At 41.2% G+C, this 24258-nt stretch overlaps 1 protein-coding gene across 2 annotated transcripts in view; it reads left to right on the top strand.

Annotated features, from left to right (window-relative positions):
* COL14A1 (collagen type XIV alpha 1 chain) overlaps positions 1-24258 on the top strand; it is a 191832-nt gene that overhangs the window by 58378 nt on the left and 109196 nt on the right. Inside the window, exons 5-9 of one of the 2 annotated variants that reach the window (XM_040432000.1) lie at positions 451-522; positions 15582-15737; positions 15829-15948; positions 21119-21283; positions 23135-23296. In XM_040432000.1, coding sequence (XP_040287934.1) covers positions 451-522; positions 15582-15737; positions 15829-15948; positions 21119-21283; positions 23135-23296 — 675 coding nt within the window. The remainder of the gene's footprint in view (positions 1-450; positions 523-15581; positions 15738-15828; positions 15949-21118; positions 21284-23134; positions 23297-24258) is intronic. The other variant, XM_040432003.1, reaches the window with a different exon arrangement.

Genomic DNA, 24258 nt, shown 5'->3' with positions numbered 1-24258 from the left:
GATCTGACCTCTGGGACCCCGACACAAGGATACACACTTTACCGGCACTCCATTTATACTATTCCTTATTACTTTCTTCAAGTGATCAGTTGTTGGACCCCAGTCAATAGGTGATAGAAGTTTTGGGCTGGAATACCCTTATAAAGGCTTGTATGAGGTTAGAATTTTAACTTTTTTAAGGGAGACTGGTTCATTAGTGTGGCACTTAAGTAAGACGTGTGTGGTGGAACATTAGGGCCCCATAGAAATACACTGCTCAAAAAAATAAAGGGAACACTTAAACAACACAATGTAACTCCAAGGTGTATATACAGCTCATTACAACTTTGAGGTGAGATGTCGAGTCGGACCTTAGATTCTTTTTACTTTGTGAAGATTTATTTACTCTTTATTACCTCTATAGCAGAGCAACTGCTTTCTTATACTTCTCTGTGTCTGTTTCATTTTCAGTCAAAGATTTGGGGAAAAAAAAGTCTAGTAGAAATCGTAAGGTTGAAAGTCAAAACAATGTCCCAGAGGAAGGTAAGACATGAAATATCTCGACTCTTTCTGACTTCTTTCGGGTGTTGGTTCAATAAAAAAATCTTTGCATTTCCAATATTTTTTTTAAAGCCTGTAATAAAATGTAAAATGAAGGAAAAGAGAAGGGCACTCTGAGAAATTTCGGACCATTAAGAGAACCATTATAAAATATATATTTATTAATATACTAAATATTCTAAAATGATGGAACTCACTATAAAAACATAAAATCCTAAATGTTAGTTAATGACAGCAATTGATGTATCTGAATAGCAGCAAATTTAATCTAGACAATATTTAAATTAATAATATTATGGTGCCACATCCCCCGCTATTTGTGACCAGATATATCAACATCCATCGACACAAAAAAAGTGGGATTTATCACCTTCGAAAGCTACCCGCGCGATTAGACGGCCAAACACAAGATAGGACCGGGATACCAACTGGCCCACCTGTGGAATAATAAGCCGCCAGCGTGGTCTTCACTAGAAGATAAAGCCCTCGATATCGTAGTGCGACAACATCATTAGCACAATGCAGGGAGCAGCAACATCCCACGGCTTGGTTAAGACTGACTCGATGGAAGCTGGATAAAAGTTAACTCTTCAATCGCTTGCAAGCTTCAAAGTAGCGGGACGCCGCTCTGCTCAGGAGAGTTTTTTTCCAAATTAGTATTCATAGGACGGATTGGCATTGGTGTGAAAAATATTAAGGAACTTTGAAGGTACACCATTGAATGATATAGACCCACAAGGGGGCCTGATTGAAAGTTTTTTGGGATACCATTATAAATTACATCTTTCGATTTTTTCACCTATGGTTCCCTAGTGGTGATTTTATCTACTATAGAAGTGGACTCAATATCGTTCCATCGTTTTAGAATATTTTGTATATTAATAAATATATATTTTATAATGGTTCTCTTAATGGTCTGAAATTTCTGAGAGTGCCCTGCTCTTTTTCTTCATTTTTCATTTTATAGTGATCGAGTGAGTGTTCTCGATTGGTAAGGTGCACCTTTTTTGGTTTTCAGATATCCTTGTGCGATATCTAACCCCGTTTTTTCTGTAATAAAATGTGCTTTTTTTCTTTCCAAGTATATACAAAAACTACTGTCAATTTTATTTATACATATTCTCCATCTATACATCTGCTGAGCACTGGGTTTTCTTCTCGCTATGGTCCATATTTATAATTGTGGCTGCACCTAAAAATCAAATTTATACAAAAAAATTGGTGGGTTTTTGGTGCCCTTTGGTGCATCTCATTCCAGACATATCCATGAAGCAAGTAAGCCAAAAAGTTATCCCCTCCACCTCCGATTTCAAGGGCATGACTTAGTTGGGATGTGGTTTAGCAAGAAAGGGGTGTGGATTAAGATACAGTTGAAAGAAAAAGTATGTGAACCCTTTGGAATTATATGGATTTCTGCACAAATTGGTCATAAAATGTGATCTGATCTTCATCTAAGTCACACCAATAGACAATCACAGTCTGCTTAAACTAATAACACACAAAGAATTAAATGTTACCATGTTTTTATTGAACAGACCCTGTAAACATTCACAGTGCAGGTGGAAAAAGTATGTGAACCCTTGGATTTAATAACTGGTTGAACCTCCTTTGGCAGCAATAACTTCAACCAAACGTTTCCTGTAGTTGCAGATCAGACGTGCACAACGGTCAGGAGTAATTCTTGACCATTCCTCTTTACAGAACTGTTTCAGTTCAGCAATATTCTTGGGATATCTGGTGTGAATCGCTTTCTTGAGGTCATGCCACAGCATCTCAATCGGGTTGAGGTCAGGACTCTGACTGGGCCACTCCAGAAGGCGTATTCTCTTCTGTTTAAGCCATTCTGTTGTTGATTTTCCTCTATGCTTTGGGTCGTTGTCCTGTTGCAGCACCCATCTTCTGTTGAGCTTCAGCTGGTGGACAGATGGCCTTAAGTTCTCCTGCAAAATGTCTTGATAAACTTGGGAATTCATTTTTCCTTCGATGATAGCAATCCGTCCAGGCCCTGAAGCAGCAAAGCAGCCCCAAACCATGATGCCCCCACCACCATACTTCACAGTTGGGATGAGGTTTTGATGTTGGTGTGCTGTGCCTCTTTTTCTCCACACATAGTGTTGTGTTTTTCTTCCAAACAACTCAACTTTGGTTTCATCTGTCCACAGAATATTTTGCCAGTACTGCTGTGGAACATCCAGGTGCTCTTGTGCAAACTGCAAACGTGCAGCAATGTTTTTTTTGGACAACAGTGGCTTCCTCTGTGGTATCCTCCCATGAAATCCATTCTTGTTTAGTGTTTTACGTATCATAGATTTGCTAAGAGGGATGTTAGCATATGCCAAAGGCTTTTGTAAGTCTTTAGCTGACACTCTAGGATTCTTCTTCACCTCATTGAGTAGTCTGCGCTGTGCTCTTGCAGTCATCTTTGCAGGACAGCCACTCCAAGGGAGAGTAGCAGCAGTGCTGAACTTTCTCCATTTTTTAGACAATTTGTCTTATCATGGACTGAGGAACAGCAAGGCTTTTGGAGATACTTTTATAACCCTTTCCAGCTTTATGCAAGTCAACAATTCTTAATTGTAGGTCTTTTGAGAGCTCTTTTGTGCGAGGCATCATTCACATCAGGCAATGCTTCTTGTGAAAAGCAAACCCAGAACTGGTGTGTGTTTTTTATAGGGCAGGGCAGCTGTAACCAACACCTCCAATCTCATCTCATTGATTGGACTCCAGTTGGCTGACACCTCACTCCAATTAGCTCTTGGAGATGTCATTAGTCTAGGGGTTCACATACTTTTTCCACCTGCACTGTGAATTTTTACATGGTGTGTTCAATAAAAACATGGTCACATTTAATTCTTTGTGTGTTATTAGTTTAGGCAGACTGTGATTGTCTATTGTTGTGACTTAGATGAAGATCAGATCACATTTTATGACCAATTTGTGCACAAATCCATATTATTCCAAAGGGTTCACATACTTTTCTTGCAACTGTATGTCATTCATCCGCCAGGTCTATCTAAAATGTAGATTGCAAAAACTAGACAGTCTGTAGATGAGGGCCATGTCTCAGACTGGATGATAAATCTGGTGCATGGCTAGACATTTTTGTCTAACTTTAGATCACCAAATCATGCCGTGTTTTTTGCCATTCCCTTTCCCGCTAAGCCATGATCTTTTAATAGGCGAGGTGCATTGGATTATTTTTTTGGCTTCCTAGTTTCATAAATGTGTATAAAATGAGATGCATCCAAAACACACCAGTAATCAATTGTGGACCTCCACTGCAACGTAAGCCAACCAATAATTGGTATCAAATTAAGACAAAAATATCCAGAGGTGCGCCAAATTTATCAGCCAGCGTGAGGCTCTATAACACAGATAGCAGCCAGAATTAATTACCTATCTTGATCAACATCTGTGCCTTCTTCATACATGACCATGCAGCTCTACCCTCCTTACAACAGAAGCTGAAGGATCCCATTATAAACCAATGGGGTCAGTTGGGTGCCAGTGCATCCTTCGTAAGACAGTTGAGTGTTGTGGCAAGTCAAAATGCAAGTGTTTGGGAAACAACAGAAGAGCAGTCTGGTGACCTAACATGAAGATCTACTCATCATTTTAAAGGAATCAGTAAGTACATTAAGTTAAAGGGAATTTGTCACCAGCGACCTCCCTGTCCAACTGTTTGCATAGACACATAGCTGACAAAAGTCCAAGACAGATTTCGGGGCTTAGTCGCTTCCACTCAACTGACGACAATTCTCAAGTCTGCAGTTTTGGTCAGGCATAATTTCCATCTTGAGATCTAAAAATAGGAAAAACAGAAGCACAGTCAGTGGAAACGTGGGTGCAATCCCTCAGGGACCCTGGGCAATGGATCCGGTGAATATCAAATAATTTAGAAAGACGAGGCAGCACTCCAAAATACGGTGAAAAAAGAGTGGTGGACTCGATTTTTTCCCCCATCTGGAGATCTAGTGATTGATTGTCCACCACCTGGAGGGAAGCTCCTGTACATGCTCAGTTTTACGAAAGTTTAATAACTTTGTATATTTTGCTATTAAATTGTATTAGCCTTTTTTAACTTTTAACAGGTTATCGATGTTCGTGGTGTATAGGGAATAAATCAGTAAAATCCATTTTATTTTCATTTTTTCCAGCTTCTCTTGGTGTCATCTTTTATACTTCACTTTTCCTTCTCGTATGTGTCTGTCCTCGATGTGCAGTCTTTTCTATCGGGTGGTAGGGGGTATAATACTTATATAGATGACATCAAACACTCTGCTCACCCACCAAGATCAAAAGGCTAAAGAAATGCAAAAATGCAGGTGTTTGTGGGAGTCTTAAATAGCAAACCTTTTATCTTGTGCTGAGTTGTCTTACATTGTAGAAAAAGAAATGTAGAAGGAGATGGAGAAATAACGAAGTGTGGTCTAAACATATATAACATTACACTCCTTTCAATATTACATTTTATGATATGCAAAATAGCTATAACTGACTGAACCAGAGACCCATCCGTAGATAACTCTGTTTTAGGTTTCTGCCCCTCATTAGTATAGAGCAGAGCAGTGGTTGTCTACATCAGGCATGCTCAACCTGCAGCCCTCCAGCTGTTGTAAAACTACAACTCCCACGATGCCCTTCTGTAGGATGATAGCTGTAGGCTGTCAGGGAATGATGGGAGTTGTAGTTTTGCAACAGCTGGAGGGCCGCAGGTTGAGCATGTCTGGTCTACATGATGCCAAACAGTATCCCGTTCTGTACTGATGAGGAGCAGGAAGCCTGAAACAGCGCTGTTAACAGATGGGTGTCCCTGGTTTGGCTGGTAGGATCTAATTTGCATACTTTTTCCCATGGTGCATTGCCTGAAAATTAGGTCTTCATGCACCGTTGTCTATTTTCCCTAAGTTCCCCCCGACCTACATTTTTTAATTTTTTTTAGTTAAATCCAACTTGTAGCCTTTAAGACGGTAGAATTGAAGCATCAATGCTGAGTGTGGTTTTAACATGCAGACAATGAAGATATGGAGATCAGCAAATAAGGAAAGGTCACCTGTGGCTCTTGGGCCAAATGAAAATTCCCTAACAGGGCCCCCACCAAACAACTGCCATATAAAAGTGGTGTCTTCTTACACCAGGTTCACACTAGGGTTATGAGATCCGGCAACCTCTCCCGGGGGTCTTTTCCGGCATGGATGCCGTCTGATGGTCAGACAGAAAGTTATTCACGGCATCGTATATCTATGCCGGACACAGCGAACTCCGGCAGGCTATTCCTCTGCTGGGAAAGCCTGCAGGATTTCTAAAGCTCATGTGAATGTAGCCTTATGTGGCCCTTCAGGCTAGGTTTAGGTGAACTCTTTCTGTGTTTCTCATAGTTACACCTCCAAGGGGATAGTGAAAGTTGTATTGGAGTGAATATGAGGGAGACCAAGCAAAATGTAACCTGTGGCCCCTCAGAACACTTAATGGAACACGGACAAAGGACTTAAGTCAGCTCTCTCTCTCTCTTTCTCTTATTTGTACAAAATTTCCTCTTTTTATAATTCATTGTAAAAGTAATCTGCTTGATTAAAGGGTTTATCCTTTGTTGTCCCTTGTTCATAACCCACAGAGCCAGAGCAGAAGAGTGTCTCTCAATGTGGAGGATCTGGCTCATCCAAGCATTATACAGACAGCTCCACGAGAATTGTGTAATGCTTTATTTCTCCTGTGGGGGTGCTGTAGGGAAATTGAACACTTGCTGATGTGTTTATGGCTGATCTCTGGTGGTCCCAGCAGTAGAATACACCATGATCAGTTTATCATCAAGGGACCCTTCTAAGAAAAATGTATTCCACCTTAGTTTTCAGCTGTCTGCAGGTTTTCAGCAACCGGGCCAGGGGCGTATCTATAGGGGAAGCATGGAAAGCGCTGCTTTGGGGCCTGAATTCAGAACGGGCCCACCCAGGAGGGGGACTAAAATATTTTATTGTCGGGGCCGCCTCAAGAGTATTATACAAAGACATTATATACAGTGACACTGTAGGAAACAGATGGAGTGGCTGCCGGGCCTCATCTGAGAGGGCGATCTTGACTAACCACAGGAGTAAGGGTTGCATGGGAGGGGGGGGTTTGGGAAGAAGTTTCTAGGTGGTGGGGGGCATGTTCAAAAATGTACTGTGGGGCCCAATCATTTCTAGTCACACCACTGAACCGGGTCTATCACAATCTACTGATTGATGTAATGCCTCTTTCACTGACAAAGTATTCACGTCTGTTTAAATTGTTGCATTGGACTTGACTTGGAGGCAGTAAACTATTTGGATGAAAGCTGAAATTGACTTTTCCATGTTGTCCAGAATTTTACTGTTGAAATTCCTTGCAGTGAAGTTTTGGAGAGTAAATCTGAGTTTTGCCCTTTTATTCTCCTTGGCAAACATAAAAGCGCTATGTGCCATGTGGCACTCTCATCCGTCTTGCCTCATGATGAGCCTTACATCTGTTCGGTAGCTGCAGATTTTCTGACATTCGGGTTGAGCTGTTGCAGATAGAATCAATATAATATGACTGAATATATTGTATTCTATTCCTGTCTGAAACAGACGTGTCCCCTAATAGATATGTGGAAGTTTTTGATAAAAAAAATGCAGAACCCAATGTTTAGGGTTCCTGCAAATACAGCACCCTAGGGGAACTCACAAAGGAGGCGAGGCTCAGGGCAAAATCTAAAGGGGAATAGAGGACTGTTGTCGAGTATGCTCTTGAACAGTGGTGCATTTATAGGGGGTGGCTCTGGTGCTTGAGGGGGCCCAAAAACCATTCTGATACATAAGAAGACGGCAGTATTATATAGTGCAGTGCTGGGGTAAGGCAACCCCATGTTGACCTTCAGAATCTATATTCAAGAGCATGGACTGTTATGATGATTTTAACTATTCTGGATTTTTTTTCTTCTAAAGTAATGGATGAAGGGCCCATAGTATATTTAACCACCACAGACTTAGATCTGGCTATTGATATATATAATGTAAAGGTCATGACATTTAAAGGGCATCTGTCAGCAGTTTTGTACCTATGACACTGGCTGACCTGTTACATGTGCGCTTGGCAGCTGAAGACATCTGTGTTGGTCCCATGTTCATATGTGGCTGTATTTCTGAGAAAAATTAAGTTTTAATATATGCAAATGAGACTCTAGGAGCAACAGGGGGTGTTGCCATTACACCTAGAGGCTCAGCTCTCTCTGCAACTGTTGCGCCCTCTGTACTTTAATTGGCAGGGCTAGGTGTAATGATATTTTCACTGCCTGGTCTTTTTTTCAACCAACCCCTTCCTTTTGTGTCCTGGTTTGCTGTCCCAGCAAAAGTAAGGGTCATGCATATTTGTTGAAATTTTGCCTTTTTTGAGTGATTTGGGAAAGGATCTTGCTCAAACCAATGTCCAGGGGCATAACTTGAGTTGAGGTCACTACTAGGCAGCACTAACAGGCCCACCTGCCATGTCTAGGGTTTTTCCATACAGGATTTAGTAGGAGAACTGAAACGTTGAAGGAATACCAAGCTATAGCTTTGCCAAGGCCACCCTGAGATTAATCACCCCATTTATCTGCCAATTTTATGTTAAATGAAACCCTGTATTTATCATATTTTAAAGTGTACCAGTCAGTAGGACAGGCCTCACAGGGGTAGACATAGATAGCGTCAGACTGGGGATCCTTGGCCCCATCGGAGGAAATTATTCACTGGGCCAAAGTCCTGTATCATCAATATAGTCTAATGGTTTTGAGTCAAAGAAATGGACCCATGTGGCAATGCATTAGCTCCAAAGGCAGCTCCAAATTTTTTATTTTTTATTTTTTATTTTTTTATCTCCTGGACCTTTGGGGTCCACTAATGGCTTCAGACACTAGGCCCACCAGAGGATCTTTTACTCTGGTGGGCCAACGCGACCCTGGGCATAGATATCAGTGGGCACCTGTTCAAGAAGAGTACATGAGCCCTTTGCTCTCCAATAGCTCATCATACAGCACCTCTCATGCCCACAAATAATTGTAAGCTATGACATTCATTAGTTCAGTCCCTTACATGCAATGTAATAGACAGTAGGAAGCTACAATAGAAACCTCGAGCCTCCACTATGTATGGTTATCTGTTTGATACCTAAGAAACGAGGTAAATTGTGTAAATTTGGAATTTTTGAAGGCAATGATCGCCTCAAGCCGAAGGGCTTCTGGTGAACACAACCAAGGCCAATAAATAATCTGTGGGTCCTGTACATGAAAGAAAGCGTTGTTGACTGTAGTGATGTGACGGGCTTTCTGCCAAGGAAAGTTAATGATAAATTTCCGGCAGCTCTGCTTCAGTCAAGCCAGTGCATATCGGGACAGTGGCTCTAGTTCTGTAATATGAGAAGATATAGAGTACGCAGTATACAAGGCGGCTAATCCTCCCCAGTATCAATGTAACTGCACAGGACGGACTGGAAAGCCCTGCGCTGATGCACTACAAGCCACGCAGTAGCGTATTTACTAAGTCCAGAGCAGTCTCTAATATAAAGTTTCTCCTATACATTTAGCATACCGCGTGTACAAAAATTGCCTTATACATACACAGACAGAAAGAATTTCACTGCCGTCTCATTAGTAGACTTTGGAAGGGCCTGACTGGACCACCAAGGACGGGAGTATCCTTTGTAGAACCAGAGCCTGACATAATCATAGTGCAGCGGACTGCTGGGTGGTATGTGAAGGATGGGAGTGGTAATTGTGGCTCTGAGGGTGGTTATAGTGCTCACAGATCACAGTGGCAAGTGTGCAGTGACTGGAGGGTGCACCCTTTCTTCCCTAAGGGCAGACCTTGGTATTGGGGCTCCTGCCTTGGGTTGGTAGGGGTTTACCTTGATGGATGATTTGCTGGGTGCAGTGCAGGGCCAGTGAATGATGGAGACAATGATCAGGCCTGTCTCTGTTTACTCAGTTAATAATAGGGATTGTAGTACAAATAGCAGCAAAAGGCACAGTTCCAACAGTATGTCACAGTGCAATATTCTCTCAATGCCAGCGTATGGACAGGAACACTGATGGTGGTTATAGTACTCCTTCTCTCTAAAGACACTTTGCAGTCTCGCAGCAGAACCAAAGGCTTGCAGTAAGGTTCTTGCTAAGTCCTTCTTCAATTCCTGGACTGAGGGGTGAGAACCGGAATATGGGTCGCCAATGGGTCTCAAAGTGTGGGGAATAGTCCCTTCCACAGCAGCAAAGCCTTTCTGCTATAAACCTTGCTGTGTGAGTACAATGCATGGCCTTGTGAGTTCTAGACCTCCTCAGATGTTAAGTTTAGGTTTCTCTGAACTTGGGCCTACTGTAGTTGTGCAGGAGGTCTCTCACACACATCTTCCCTCCAGGCTGCTTCAGACTAGACTCTTCTCTCTCTAACTAGCTAGGGGGCGGACCTAGTCCATCTCCTGGCATCACAATTTGCCAAGTTGTTAACCATATGTTGACCATACAATGCCGCTAAGTGCATGTACGTAACAAATCACGACATTTAACTCAAGAAACATTGAATTAACTCTGTCAATGGTAATTAACCCTTTGCAGTAGTCCTTATGGGGTGCTCCAATAGGCCCTAGCCACAACAGAGCCTATGGGGTCCAGCAGGCTCATGGTAGTGCAGTAGGACCATAGACATTTTTTATTACCTGTACATCAGAATGTATATCAGTATGGATATTATGGGGCACCCGGATCCTGGTGCACGCGGGGACCTTCTGCCTGTTACAGATATTGCATGGGTGTCTATGAGCTTCGCGCTGTGCTTCTGATTAGGCTATACTGAACGGAAATGATCTGGGGGACCCAGACGAATCCTCAGAGGTCCCTCTTAGGCCGTCTGCTGACCCACACATATGCAGTACTAATAATAGTGATATTACATTTAGTTTTTTTCACTAACCTAATCCTAGTACTAGACATGGATTTCCCCTTAGACTTTCAAAGAAATTGCATTTCCAGGCAGTCTCTATGGAAGCGATATCCTCAGTGCTAGAAGTTTAACAGTTGTGTGGATGGAGCGGATGAGAGACAAGGGCACGATGCTTAAAATGGAGAAAATTACCATTCAAAAAGCAATATAAAGGAATACAGGAGTTATACAATCACGATTTAGCAGAGCTGTGTGCAGGAGGCTGTATAACGGCATAACCTATATTTTCTTTCCCCACAACCGTAGAGAAGGGCATCATAGCCTGACACTAATTCTTTCATGTTTGCTAATGTTACAATTACCAGTACAGAGGGAGAGACCTACGTGGGGTCACATTGCCCATAGGTGCAAGGCCATTTGAGCCCTGTGCAAAGAGTGCCCCCTTCTTGCACTAGATAGAAAGTAGTACAGCACAGCAAAATTACTTATTTCTTTGTGTGTGCAGAAATGCCTAAAATTGCTCTCATGCAGTGACCCAGCCTCAACTGCCTCCATAGAGTGCCCCCCATAGTGTCATCCACAGACACCTCATTGTTCCTGCCACAGATCCTACAGTATCTCAGACCTGGGGGTATCTTATCTGCAAATTGTTGTATTATTTTGTATTGTTATGTTATGTATTAAATTTTTTGGCCATATGTACCAGCCAGAATAGGTATGGATGGCAAAGGTTGACAGGAACAGGACTAACCACGCTGTTCCTCCCCTCTTGGTAGGAGTGGACTGGTCCTTCTTCCTGCCAGGAAGTGGGGGGTGGGGGGGGGGGGGGGGAGTTGCAGCATAGGTACTCAGAGGAGAGGAAGCACACTCCAGAGCTCCTGCTTCTGACCACGATATAGGATTCTCTAGAGAGGCCAACATCATTTAGCTTCACAAACGCACTTGAGAGTACACAGTGACATAATCTCATCAGGGCTACTACCACTCTCATCCTTTGCACTGGCTCCTCAGGGGCTCGCTGCAGTCCCATCTCAGATTTCCCGCCATAGATACCCCCCATAGTTTCCCAATACACATTTCCTGCCATCATTACATAGCCTGAGTAATGTTTAGCAACTTTGCAAATACACTACTTTTCTACTTTCCATTATTTCATGCTCACTATTCACATTCAGAGCTGCATTCAAAGTTCTAAGGAAAAGGGGGTCAGTCAGCACATCCCATTCCACAGGTGCACGTTACCTGGATTTAATGGAGGCCGTTATGGCACCAAAAATGGTAATAAGCAAAGTGGACCCAGCATGCATGTGGAACCTGCACGCCCTGTATTTTATGGTGTCCGTCATGTCACATAACAGGTAGGATTTAGTGTTAGGTTCCCGTCTAATAGAGATCGCCTTGACGTGTGGCAGACGGGCCCAAATAATTTTGTACAAAATGTATTTGCTAAGCATCTCACTGTTTTCTATGATGATTACATTGTTGTACTTTATATGTGTTTTCAGAGTTCTGCTGCATTTCCCTTTTTTTCCTGCATTCAAAGTTCTGCTTTCTTCCAGTTGACTCTCAGGCTGCAGAACCTGACATCTACAATAGCCACCCACCCCCGGATCAATATCTATACAAAGCATGGCCTGTTTGGGGGCATTGTGACATTTGCACAGGCACTGTATATGGGAAAACGACATAAGATGAAAGCTACGTTCAGAAAACAACTATCGCTGCACTGGTTCATCTTGTAATAAACATAGACGTGGTTTTATCATGTCATCTGTGTATGATCTCACTCTTCTTTATTCCGTTTTAGGGTTGTGCCTGCTAAACTCATCTTAAAGGAGCTGGCAAAAGCAAATATGTATGAGTGATCTATGTCTTTGATACCCAAAAAGGCCGGACGCCATCTTAACTCACAAATCATATTTCTGTACATTTTTTTTTCCCATATTAAACTTGACATTTTCTTTTACAGTTGATTTAAGATGAACATTTCTTTTGTTTTTCAGGACCCCTGGAAAAAATCTATGGGGTCATTTATCAAGCTGGTGTAAAGTAGAACTGGCTTAGTTGGTCATGGCAACCAATCAGATTTCACCTTTCATTTCTCACAGATCCCTTGGAAAATGAAAGGAGGAATCTGACTGGTTGCTATGGGCAACTAAGCCAGTTCTACTTTACACCAGTTTGATAAAATGACCCCATAGATTTTTTTTTTTTAATCTTTTACATTCGAGTAGAAAATTCCTTGAATTTAGTTCACTAGGGAATTCATTATATATTAACTTTGGGGGGGAAATCTTTAAACCATGGAGGGAGATTAATCAAAGCTAGTGCAGGGGAGAAGGGAGCTGTTGCCCATAGCGACCAGATACCGGCTCTCATTTTTCTTTGGCCTCTTGCAAAATGAAAGCGGTGATCTGATTGGTTGCTATGGGCAGCTCTGCGCTATGTCTATGTACTGGGTTTGATAAGTCTCTGCAATATTTTAGACCATGGACAACTAAATAAACATACAGAAAAATATAAGACTCAAAAACCCAAAATTCAGGTGTGACTGTAGTTAACTTCAATATCTCAATCCCCTCAGGAAGATGAGAAAAGGGGTGGTGTTTGCTGGTGTCCTCACTTTACTGCTGCTGTACATGCCCCTGAGGAACCACTAGGGCAGATTTACAAATGTATTGACACCAGGAAACTGTCCAGGCTGAACACCATATTAATGAAGCCCTTGTGACTTTTTTATTACATAAAAATTTGTCATTAAAAATAGACAGGGCACACCATAATGAAAGATTTAGGTTGGAGCTACAACTAGACGTTCAGGTGTCCAAAAATCACTGTGTAGCACTGCAGCCTTACAACATACGTATTTGCCTGAAGTCCCAAATTTTCATGTTGTCCATGCAAATTCAGACGGTCCCAGGATGAAAATGGGTGGGGCTTATATAAGCTCATCTCACCTCATTTCCAGGGGTGGGTAATATTTGCCACAAATTTACCAACTGCACAGTTGGTAAGTATGAAAGAACAAAATGCAGGTAAATGGGGTTGTGTTCAGACCCACAAGTTGGCCCCACCCAAGAAATGTCCAATCATGCAACATGTGAAATGCAACGTGCCTCCAATCACTTGCATTATTTGCTATTCAAACAGTGTTACACAACAATCTTTGGTCACAGCGACCAAAGGAACCATGGAGCCCCAGCCTTATCAATGGAGAAAATTGAAAGAAAACACCATGTCTGACTCTTATGTGGTGATTTGTCAACATGGTGGGCAATCTTGTTGATGGACCTGTTGCTTGCTATACTGCAGGAGAGATGGGCACACCCTTAATATCATGTGGTGGAATTAATACATCTCCCCCAATGTCAGGGTTTGTAAGTCAAAAATGCATTTTGGACCTTCTGATCCCCATTTCTTGTGTCTGTGTGTCACAGGCAGATCAAGCAGCATTGCACTCCGTGGACTTCACCAAAGAACACCCTATATCTTAAAGGCTATGGACACCTTTGGGGAGAATTTTTTTTTTATTATTGCATTTTGAGCTAAAAAATAATTTTTTCAATTGGTCCTTATTAAAAATTTTAAGCCCCTTTCTCTGTACAGACTTGAGATTCTCTAGTAGTATGCTCTATGGATTTACTATTTCCTGTCAGGCAGCTCAGCTGACGTGGATCCTTATTTCTGATCTCTGACCTCCTAAACACTCATTGTAGCTCAATTTTTATCTTACGGATAAGAATGTGGCTTAAGACAGGTTAGACGTTTAGATGGAGTGTCCAATTGTTGGGAAGTAAGCATTCCTTCCCGACAGTCGGCTGCTCGCTCAGTGAAGGAGACCTCTGCATTTACATTTTGTAGGTAAAACATAATTACACACTTTGTACGCATAAAGGATTAATGTATCATTATTAAAAATGGACCCTTGCTGGGTTTTTTATTTTTTTTCTTCTTTTTTCAGTGACTAGACAGACATTGCTTTACCATACCATCTGGGCATATGAAAAAGCCATTGTATTAAGTTACGTAGATATTTTACTATGTATTTTATGATTGTTCACACAGGGCGTTTTCTCATAGCCATTATGTCGAATTTAGTATATATAAGAAGCCTTGCAATTCGTGTTCTCACCTGAGTAGTAGGAGGGACTTAATACAACTGAATATAAGGCTTCCCGGATCTGGCCACACTTAGTTACGACTAAGAACACATTGGTGTTCAAAACGCGTCAACTGCAACTGCTGTCTGGGTGAAGGTTATCTGCTTGTGAATTATTGGCTACGATACCAATAAAGCGCTTCAATATTTTACAAAGTGCTGGATTGTTCTCCTTGATCTCTTTCACAGTATGAGGATGAGGAATCACTATGGTCAGATTATCAGGAACGAGCGTTCGCAGGAACAATCGTTCCCAATAATCTGGACGATTGTTGGTTCGTCCAAATTAACCTTTAAATAAGTGTTTATGACCTTTAAAGATAAGGTTTATTAGAATACCGGCCCAAAGTAAAAGTACCATTCACATAGCTAGACAAATAGTGAACCGTTTAAGACAGAACGGCTCAATATTTTTAATAAATACAAATTGAAAAAATGAGTTTTAGCCTAAAATGAGCAAAAATACAATCATTAAAAAAAATTGGCCCCAAAGGTGTACATAGTCTTTAACTTCCTGGAACACTGTGTGATGCAATTCAGGATAATGGAGTTGTATGGTTTAGAAATATTCTGTTATCACAATATGTGAAGGGGATACCCCATGGAAGACAGATCATGTATGCATTACACAAGCAGTCCATTCATTTCAATGGGAAATCTGTAATGCTTCATTTAATGTGTGGTGGCGCTCCAGGGATTCCTCCACAAATTCTGCAGATTTCTGACCCCATGCAAGTTTCTTAGAATCCTTCTAACAAAAAAAGATTGTCTAAAGTGGACAGCCCCTTTAACTACAGCCATGCGTAGTTAGGAACATAATATGTTATGTACCACACCTTTTATCTACCTCTGCACATCAGATAACAGTACAGAAATGTACTGATAATGACTATAAAAAAAAAATTATTGTCAACACAATTAGCGCGACTCCCAGTCCTTGTTCACTGGCGCAATTTTCTCTTTTGTATCTTTCATAGACGTGCAATTTTCTTGTAAAACTCCAGCAAATGCAGATATAGTGATTCTGGTGGACGGCTCGTGGAGTATAGGTCGAGTTAATTTTAGACTTGTCCGCCTATTCATAGAGAATCTGGTCAGTGCATTCAACGTTGGCAGCGGTAAAACCAGAATAGGTAATGTGACGATGACTTACTTCTCATATTGATTTGGTAATATTTGTAAAATTAATGAACAAAGCTTAATATGTTTTCTTTTCTGGTCCAGGTTTGGCGCAATACAGTGGAGATCCCAGAATAGAATGGAACCTGAACACCTATGGCACCAAAGAAGCTGTTATAGATGCTGTCCGTAACCTGCCTTATAAAGGTGGAAACACACTCACAGGTACTCTCTTATGGTATATATAATACTGTCCTCTGTGTATAAGAATATAGCTTCTATATTAATGCCTACTATGTACAAAAATATAACTGCTATAATACTGCTCCTATGTACAAAAATATAACTACTATAATACTGCTCCTATGTACAAGAATATAACTACTATAATACTGCGCCTATGTACAAGAATATAACTACTATAATACTGCTCCTATGTACAAGAATATAACTACTATAATACTGCTCCTGTGTACAAGAATATAACTACTATAATACTGCTCCTATGTACAAGAATATAACTACTATAATACTGCCTCCTATGTACAAGAATATAACTACTATAATACTGCTCCTATGTACAAGAATATAACCACTATAATACTGCCCCTATGTACAAGAATATAACTACTATAATACTGCCTCCTATGTACAAGAATATAACTACTATAATACTGCCTCCTATATACAAGAATATAACTACTATAATACTGCTCCTATGTACAAAATTATAACTACTATAATACTGCTCCTATGTGCAAGAAAATAACTACTATAATACTGCTCCTATGTGCAAGAAAATAACTACTATAATACTGCTTCTATGTACAAGAATATAACTACTATAATACTGCCCCCTATGTACAAGAATATAACTACTATAATACTGCCCCCTATGTACAAGAATATAACTACTATAATACTGCTTCTATGTACAAGAATATAACTACTATAATACTGCTCCTATGTACAAGAATATAACTACTATTTTAATACAAACACTACCAATTTGGCTCCCTCGCTCCTTTTTTGTGGAGATACGCCGTATGTTCTCTTTGTTCATGTGGGCGGGCAAATCCTCCAGGATAGCTTACTCAATATTGACAAGAGAAAAGAGATTTGGGGGCTTTGGTATGCCCGACATCCAAACTTATTATACAGCGTCGCTCCTGAACAGGTGCTTTTCTCTCCTCTCCCGCCAACCCCCGAATCTTTGCGTACAACTTGAGCGTGCTCTTATCACCTACAAAGAAGGACTTATCCTATGGGGAATCCGCACATGCACCCCAAATAACGCATATGCCTCTCCCATTTGGAAAGGCATGTTGGTGGAATGGGCCAAACTATATAAATCCCGAGACCTTAGGTTCCCTAATATCCACCTTCCCCTGCATCTACTACAGAACTATATTCACCCCGATATACTCAGACCCTCCGGAGTCTGGAGCATACTATCTGACCTCACCTTACAAGATATCGCTTCTACATCTGGGGACTTGGCATGGGACAAGATCCACGATGTGCCGAGGGTTAAAGCCCTCTCCTTCCTTTCTATTGGGGCATTTGGTCGTGATATTAAAGCCCTTAAGCTACCTCCCCTCACTGATGATACACCTACTTGGCTAGAGAAGAAGCTTTGTGTTCCCGAGTTACCGAAAAAGCCCTTCTCGACACTCTACAGGGAGCTGCTCTCTTCTGCTCCTCCAGCACTGCACTTTGTGTCTGCCTGGGAATAGGAGCTCACAATCCAATTGACTGAGCCGGAGAAGGCCTTTATCTTAGCTCATTCACATGGCTTCAACCGATGCATCAAAATACAAGAGAATTCTTACAAGCTATTGACCCGCTGGTACAAAACACCAGAATTCCTACATAGGCTCAACCCGGATATTCCGGAGCAGTGCTGGAGGTGTGGAACAGAAGTCGGCTCCTTGTCACACATATGGTGGTCATGCAGTAAAATTCGTCCCTTCTGGTCTCAAATAGAGAACAAAATTAACCAGATATGCGCCTCTGAGGTGCGTCTGGATGCAAAACTAGTTCTCCTCTGGTGTCCCAATGATTCCCTTACTCCTGCCAAGGCTGACCTCCCGACCATGCTTCTTACTGCAGCACGTATGTTGATACCCTTCCTCTGGAAGAATGATTCGCCACCCTCAATGTTGATGTGGACCGAGAAAACAGACCAACTGTTTAGATTTGAGGAGTTAGCCCACTGGGAAACGCGCACACGTTCCAAATCTCTCAAACTGTGGCGACTTTGGGAGAAGTATCGCAACCCCGAGTGAATTGGAAGAACTTCCTCTCCTCCTCTACCCACCCCATTCTACCGCTCCTCCCAATTCCCCACTCTTGTCCGTGTCTTTTTCTTTCGTTTTGTGTTAACTAAATTCGTTCATACTCACTATGTTAGTAGATATGATATGGTCTGTAAGAATATTTGTACCCATTCTACTGCAGCCATTTGCACATGGCTATATACTGATACGTAATTTTGGAACAAACCTTTTGCACTCTCAATAAAAAGAGTTTTGGTTAAGAATATAACTACTATAATACTGCTCCTATGTACAATAAAATAACTACTATAATACTGCTCCTATGTACAAGAATATAACTACTATAATTCTGCCCCTATGTACAAGAATATAACTACTATAATACTGCTCCTATGTACACTGCTCAAAAAAATAAAGGGAACACAAAAATAACACATCCTAGATCTGAATTAATTAAATATTCTTCTGAAATACTTTGTTCTTTACATAGTTAAATGTGCTGACAACAAAATCACACAAAAAAATAAATGGAAATCAAATTTTTTAACCCATGGAGGTCTGGATTTGGAGTCACCCTCAAAATTAAAGTGGAAAAACCCACTACAGGCTGATCCAACTTTGATGTAATGTCCTTAAAACAAGTCAAAATGAGGCTCAGTAGTGTGTGTGGCCTCCACGTTCCTGTATGACCTACCTACAACGCCTGTGCATGCTCCTGATGAGGTGGCGGACGGTCTCCTGAGGGATCTCCTCCCAGACCTGGACTAAAGCATCTGCCAACTCCTGGACAGTCTGTGGTGCAACGTGACGTTGGTGGATAGAGCGAGACATGATGTCCCAGATGTGCTCAATTGGATTCAGGTCTGGGGAACGGGCGGGCCAGTCCATAGCATCAATGCCTTCGTCTTGCAGGAACTGCTGACACACTCCAGCCACATTAGGTCTAGCATTGTCTTGCATTAGGAGGAACCCAGGGCCAACCGCACCAGCATATGGTCTCACAAGGGGTCTGAGGATCTCATCTCGGTACCTAATGGCAGTCAGGCTACCTCTGGCGAGCACATGGAGGGCTGTGCGGCCCTCCAAAGAAATGCCACCCCACACCATTACTGACCCAATGCCATACCGGTCATGCTGGAGGATGTTGCAGGCAGCAGAACGTTCTCCACAGCGTCTCCAGACTCTGTCACGTCTGTCACATGTGCTCAGTGTGAACCTGCTTTCATCTGTGAAGAGCACAGGGCGCCAGTGGCAAATTTGCCAATCTTGGTGTTTTCTGGCAAATGTTAAACGTCCTGCACGGTGTTGGGCTGTAAGCACAACCCCCACCTGTGGACGTCGGGCCCTCATATCACCCTCATGGAGTCTGTTTCTGACCGTTTGAGCAGACACATGCACATTTGTGGTCTGCTGGAGGTCATTTTGCAGGGCTCTGGCAGTGCTCCTCCTGTTCCTCCTTGCACAAAGGCGGAGGTAGCTGGGTTGTTGCCCTCCTACGGCCTCCTCCACGTCTCCTGATGTACTGGCCTGTCTCCTGGTAGCGCCTCCATGCTCTGGACACTACGCTGACAGACACAGCAAACCTTCTTGCCACAGTTCGCATTTATGTGCCATCCTGGATAAGCGGCACTACCTGAGCCACTTGTGTGGGTTGTAGACTCCGTCTCATGCTACCACTAGAGTGAAAGCACCGGCAGCATTCAAAAGTGACCAAAACATCAGCCAGGAAGCATAGGAACTGAGAAGTGGCCAGGTCACCACCTGCCGAACCACTCCTTTATTGGGGGTGTCTTGCTAATTGCCTATAATTTCCACCTGTTGTCTATCCCATTTGCACAACAGCATGTGAAATTGATTGTCACTCAGTGTTGCTTCCTAAGTGGACAGTTTGATTTCACAGAAGTGTGATTGACTTGGAGTTACATTGCGTTGTTTAAGTGTTCCCTTTATTTTTTTGAGCAGTGTACAAGAATATAACTACTATAATACTGCTTCTATGTACAAGAATATAACTACTATAATACTGCTCCTATGTACAAGAATATAACTACTATAATACTGCTTCTATGTACAAGAATATAACTACTATAATACTGCTTCTATGTACAAGAATATAACTTCTATAATACTGCTCCTATGTACAAGAATATAACTACTATAATACTGCTCCTATGTACAAGAATATAACTACTATAAGACTGCTCCTATGTACAAGAATATAACTACTATAATACTGCCTCCTATGTACAAAAATATAACTACTATAATACTGCTCCTATGTACATGAATATAACTACTATAATACTGCCCCTATGTACAAGAATATAACTACTATAATACTGCTCCTATGTACAAGAATATAACTACTATAATACTGCTTCTATGTACAAGAATATAACTACTATAATACTGCTCCTATGTACAAGAATATAACTACTATAATACTGCTTCTATGTACAAGAATATAACTACTATAATACTGCTTCTATGTACAAGAATATAACTTCTATAATACTGCTCCTATGTACAAGTATATAACTACTATAATACTGCTCCTATGTACAAGAATATAACTACTATAAGACTGCTCCTATGTACAAGAATATAACTACTATAATACTGCTCCTATGTACAAGAATATAACTACTATAATACTGCCTCCTATGTACAAGAATATATCTACTATAATACTGCTCCTATGTACAAGAATATAACTACTATAATACTGCTCCTATGTACAAGAATATAACTACTATAATACTCCCTTCTATGTACAAGAATATAACTACTATAATACTGCCTCCTATGTACAAGAATATAACTACTATAATACTGCTCCCTATGTACAAGAATATAACTACTATAATACTGCTCCCTATGTACAAGAATATAACTACTATAATACTGCTCCTATGTACAAGAATATAACTACTATAATACTGCCTCCTATGTACAAGAATATAACTACTATAATACTGCTCCTATGTACAAGAATATAACTACTATAATACTGAAACTATTTAGGAAATGTTTTTTATGTTATGGAATCTAATTAGCAATTTTCCTGTGACATTTGCCTCCCATGATTTTGTCTTCACTTTTTCTTGGTTTTTTAGGGCTGGCCTTAACCTACATTCTGGAAAATAGCTTTACGCCAGAAGCAGGGGCAAGAACGGATATTCCAAAGATTGGTATTTTGATTACAGATGGAAAATCTCAAGATGATGTTATTCCACCTGCCAAGAGCCTGAAAGACGCAGGAATTGAACTGTTTGCTATTGGTAAGCGATGAGGAATTGCTTAACTCGTGTAGTTTTAATATACTGTATGTTCTACTGTTATTACTGATTGTATAGCACTATGATATGAGTGGCCACTTTCTTACAATTTTTACTAGAAGTCTGTAAATTTTACAGGAACGGGCCTAGGTCCCCTTCTGTGGGCTATGTAAACCAAGCCTCGGATGAGATGTCCATGGTGCGTAAGATGGGTGATCACTTGAAACACCCACATGACCACTTTTTATCAGCTGTCCCTTGACAGATCCTCTTCTGAGTAGGTGCTAAACAAGTTCACTTGCCAATCAACACCCATCCCTCCATCCAGAGACATCGAAGAAAGCAGTCCCTGTACATCTGAGATTTAGATTTTATAGTTGTAGTTGTTAAAGTTGTGTAGGGATGGGGGTGGGGGGTTACCACAGGGTGTACAATTTTCTATGGGTTTGTAGGTTGAGTTTGAATGGTCAGAAACTCTCATGTGCTGGGGTGGTGAGTTTTAGAATATGGGGGATTCATGGAAGAAACCTTGAAGAAGTTCTGAGGAGCAGAGAAGAGGACAGCAAAGAAGAAAGTCTGGCAAGAAGTGGAGATTCTGTGTGGGAAGGTATTAGAGGATTAGGGCAGAGATGTAAAGAGGTTTTGGACTACCAAAAAGGGACTTGCAGAGGGGAGAGGTGCTAGAGGAGCAAGGAGAATGAGGGCAGAGGTGGAAAGTTTTTCCAATCCGGACATTTATGGAATATCGAAAGGATATGCCATAACTGTCCAGTAGGTGCAGGTCCCACCTCTGAGACCGGCTCATATATAAACAGGGCACCAACATGAATGGAGAGGATGTAAGGTGTCCTCTCCATTCACCACTATGGAACTTTAAAAAAAATAGCAGAACCAGCACTTGGCTATTTTTGGAATTCCTACACCAGTGAATGGAGAAAACCGCAAATGTGCATCTTGCTTTCCATTTATGGTGATGGGATTTGTCATAAGCGTCCAGCTGAGACAACCCCTTTAACTGAGCAGCAGATTTTAGGATCGATTGGAGAGGAGCAAGAGTGTTGCAGTAATTAGGAAATTAAGATCTTTCCTGACTTAATTACTGCAACACTCTTGCTCCTCTCCAATCGAGAGGTTGACTAGAGGTTGAGATTGGAGAGGAGCTTAGAGGAAAGGCCACATAGGGGGGTGCTGCAGTAATTAAGTAAAAAAATTAAGATCTTTGGTTGACTGGAGTGATTTTGAGAAATCAATAGTATTAATTATCAAATATTATACATGTTTTTCTACTTAAGACAAGAAAAGAACCTTCTGTGTTTCACTTGGCTTCATGGAGTTGATTATCTTCTTTGTCACCTTTTTATAACTATTGAAGGGCTATGAAAAGTTGTGGAAGGTTTTGAAGAGCTGCAGCCATTTTACCCCCCTTATCTTAATAAGTTACTGCACTGGCGGCATTCATATGTAATATGGTGGATCCCTCGCTTGGTATTCTCCAGTATTAGCAGAGCAGAGAGACTGTAGACAGATATATAGATAGATATAGACAGAGAGATAGATGTAGATAGATAGATAGATAGATAGACCATAGACAGACCATAGACAGAGAGATAGATAGATAGACCATAGACAGAGAGATAGATATAGATAGAGAGATAAATGTAGATTAGATAGATAGATAGATAGATAGATATGAAATAGATATATTTGAAATACATAGCTACATATTAGATAGATAGATAAATAGATATATGAGATTTTCATATTTTCTGTAGAGCTTTGCGTGTGATACTATTTTACCATGTAACTTTACTAACATCTTGTTTGTAATTTCTATCTGTTCTAAACCCCTTAAAGGTGTAAAAAACGCTGATGTTAATGAGCTGAGAGAGATCGCCTCCGAGCCGCACAGTGACCACGTTTACAATGTGGCCGACTTCAACATCATGAACTCGATTGTTGAGTCTCTTACGAAAACTGTGTGTGAGAGAGTGGAGGATATAGACATAACCATTAAAGGTGAGTGAATATGACAGTAGGATTGGTTGTTTCTACCAAGGCAAAGTTTTTCGTCACCATGAACTGGGTATTAGGTATAGGGGGTGCGGAGGTACCAGTCAAACCCAGTACTGGTGCCTAAGGGGGGTCCAAAGGCCTTCTGCCATGTAAGAAGATCCCCCATATTGTAAATGGCTCATGGCATTTGGGAGCCCTGCTCCAGATTTTACATTAGGGCCCTGGAGCTTTATATTATACCTCTGATCATGAGGCATCATTTGGGATGAGATTTGAAAGACAAGAGTCTATGTGCATGTTACACATCCCGGGGCCATCAGCTGGCTCTTTATAACCCTGTTTATTGGGTGGATATGATATGATGAGGGTAGTCATCTCTTATATTGCACTCTGTTGCTAACAAATACATTCATGACAATAAATCAACATTATTTCATGTCATGACTCTTCGAGTTTTTAAGACCCTGAAGTTCTCCATCGCATTTTAGGGTTACTGCCCCTCGGGCTACATTTTAGCAATAAAGTCAGTAACTGCATAGGAAGAATTATGATTTTACAGAGCTGTACTTCTATAAATATAGTCTTCTTCTAGGCTAAACAAAAAGCAGATTTGTAGTAGCACCTATGGCTTTAAATAAATCCAAAAATTGGTGGTGCCCGCAGTATTGGGTATCAGCCCAAATACCCCCGTTATCCAGAATATAGCGAGAGACCGCAGCACACTCTAGTCTTCAAATGCAGAACTTGTGGTTTATTTAGTAAAGAGAAGTACAGAGCTGTACTTCTATAAATATAGTCTTCTTCTAGACTAGGCAGGACTCAACGTGAAGCAGATGGCCACACAGGGCGACTCAGTTGTGCATATCGTTTATCTTTGGGCCCATTGTACCAAATAACCAGTTTGACTTTGGGCTAGTTCTAAGGGCATTATCCTGGTGATTCACCTTTTAACCTCTACACAGTGG

The sequence above is a fragment of the Bufo bufo genome, chromosome 5 (genome assembly GCF_905171765.1).
Source record: "Bufo bufo chromosome 5, aBufBuf1.1, whole genome shotgun sequence".
Taxonomy (NCBI): domain Eukaryota; kingdom Metazoa; phylum Chordata; class Amphibia; order Anura; family Bufonidae; genus Bufo; species Bufo bufo.
This window is presented reverse-complemented; position numbering and strand designations above follow the sequence as displayed.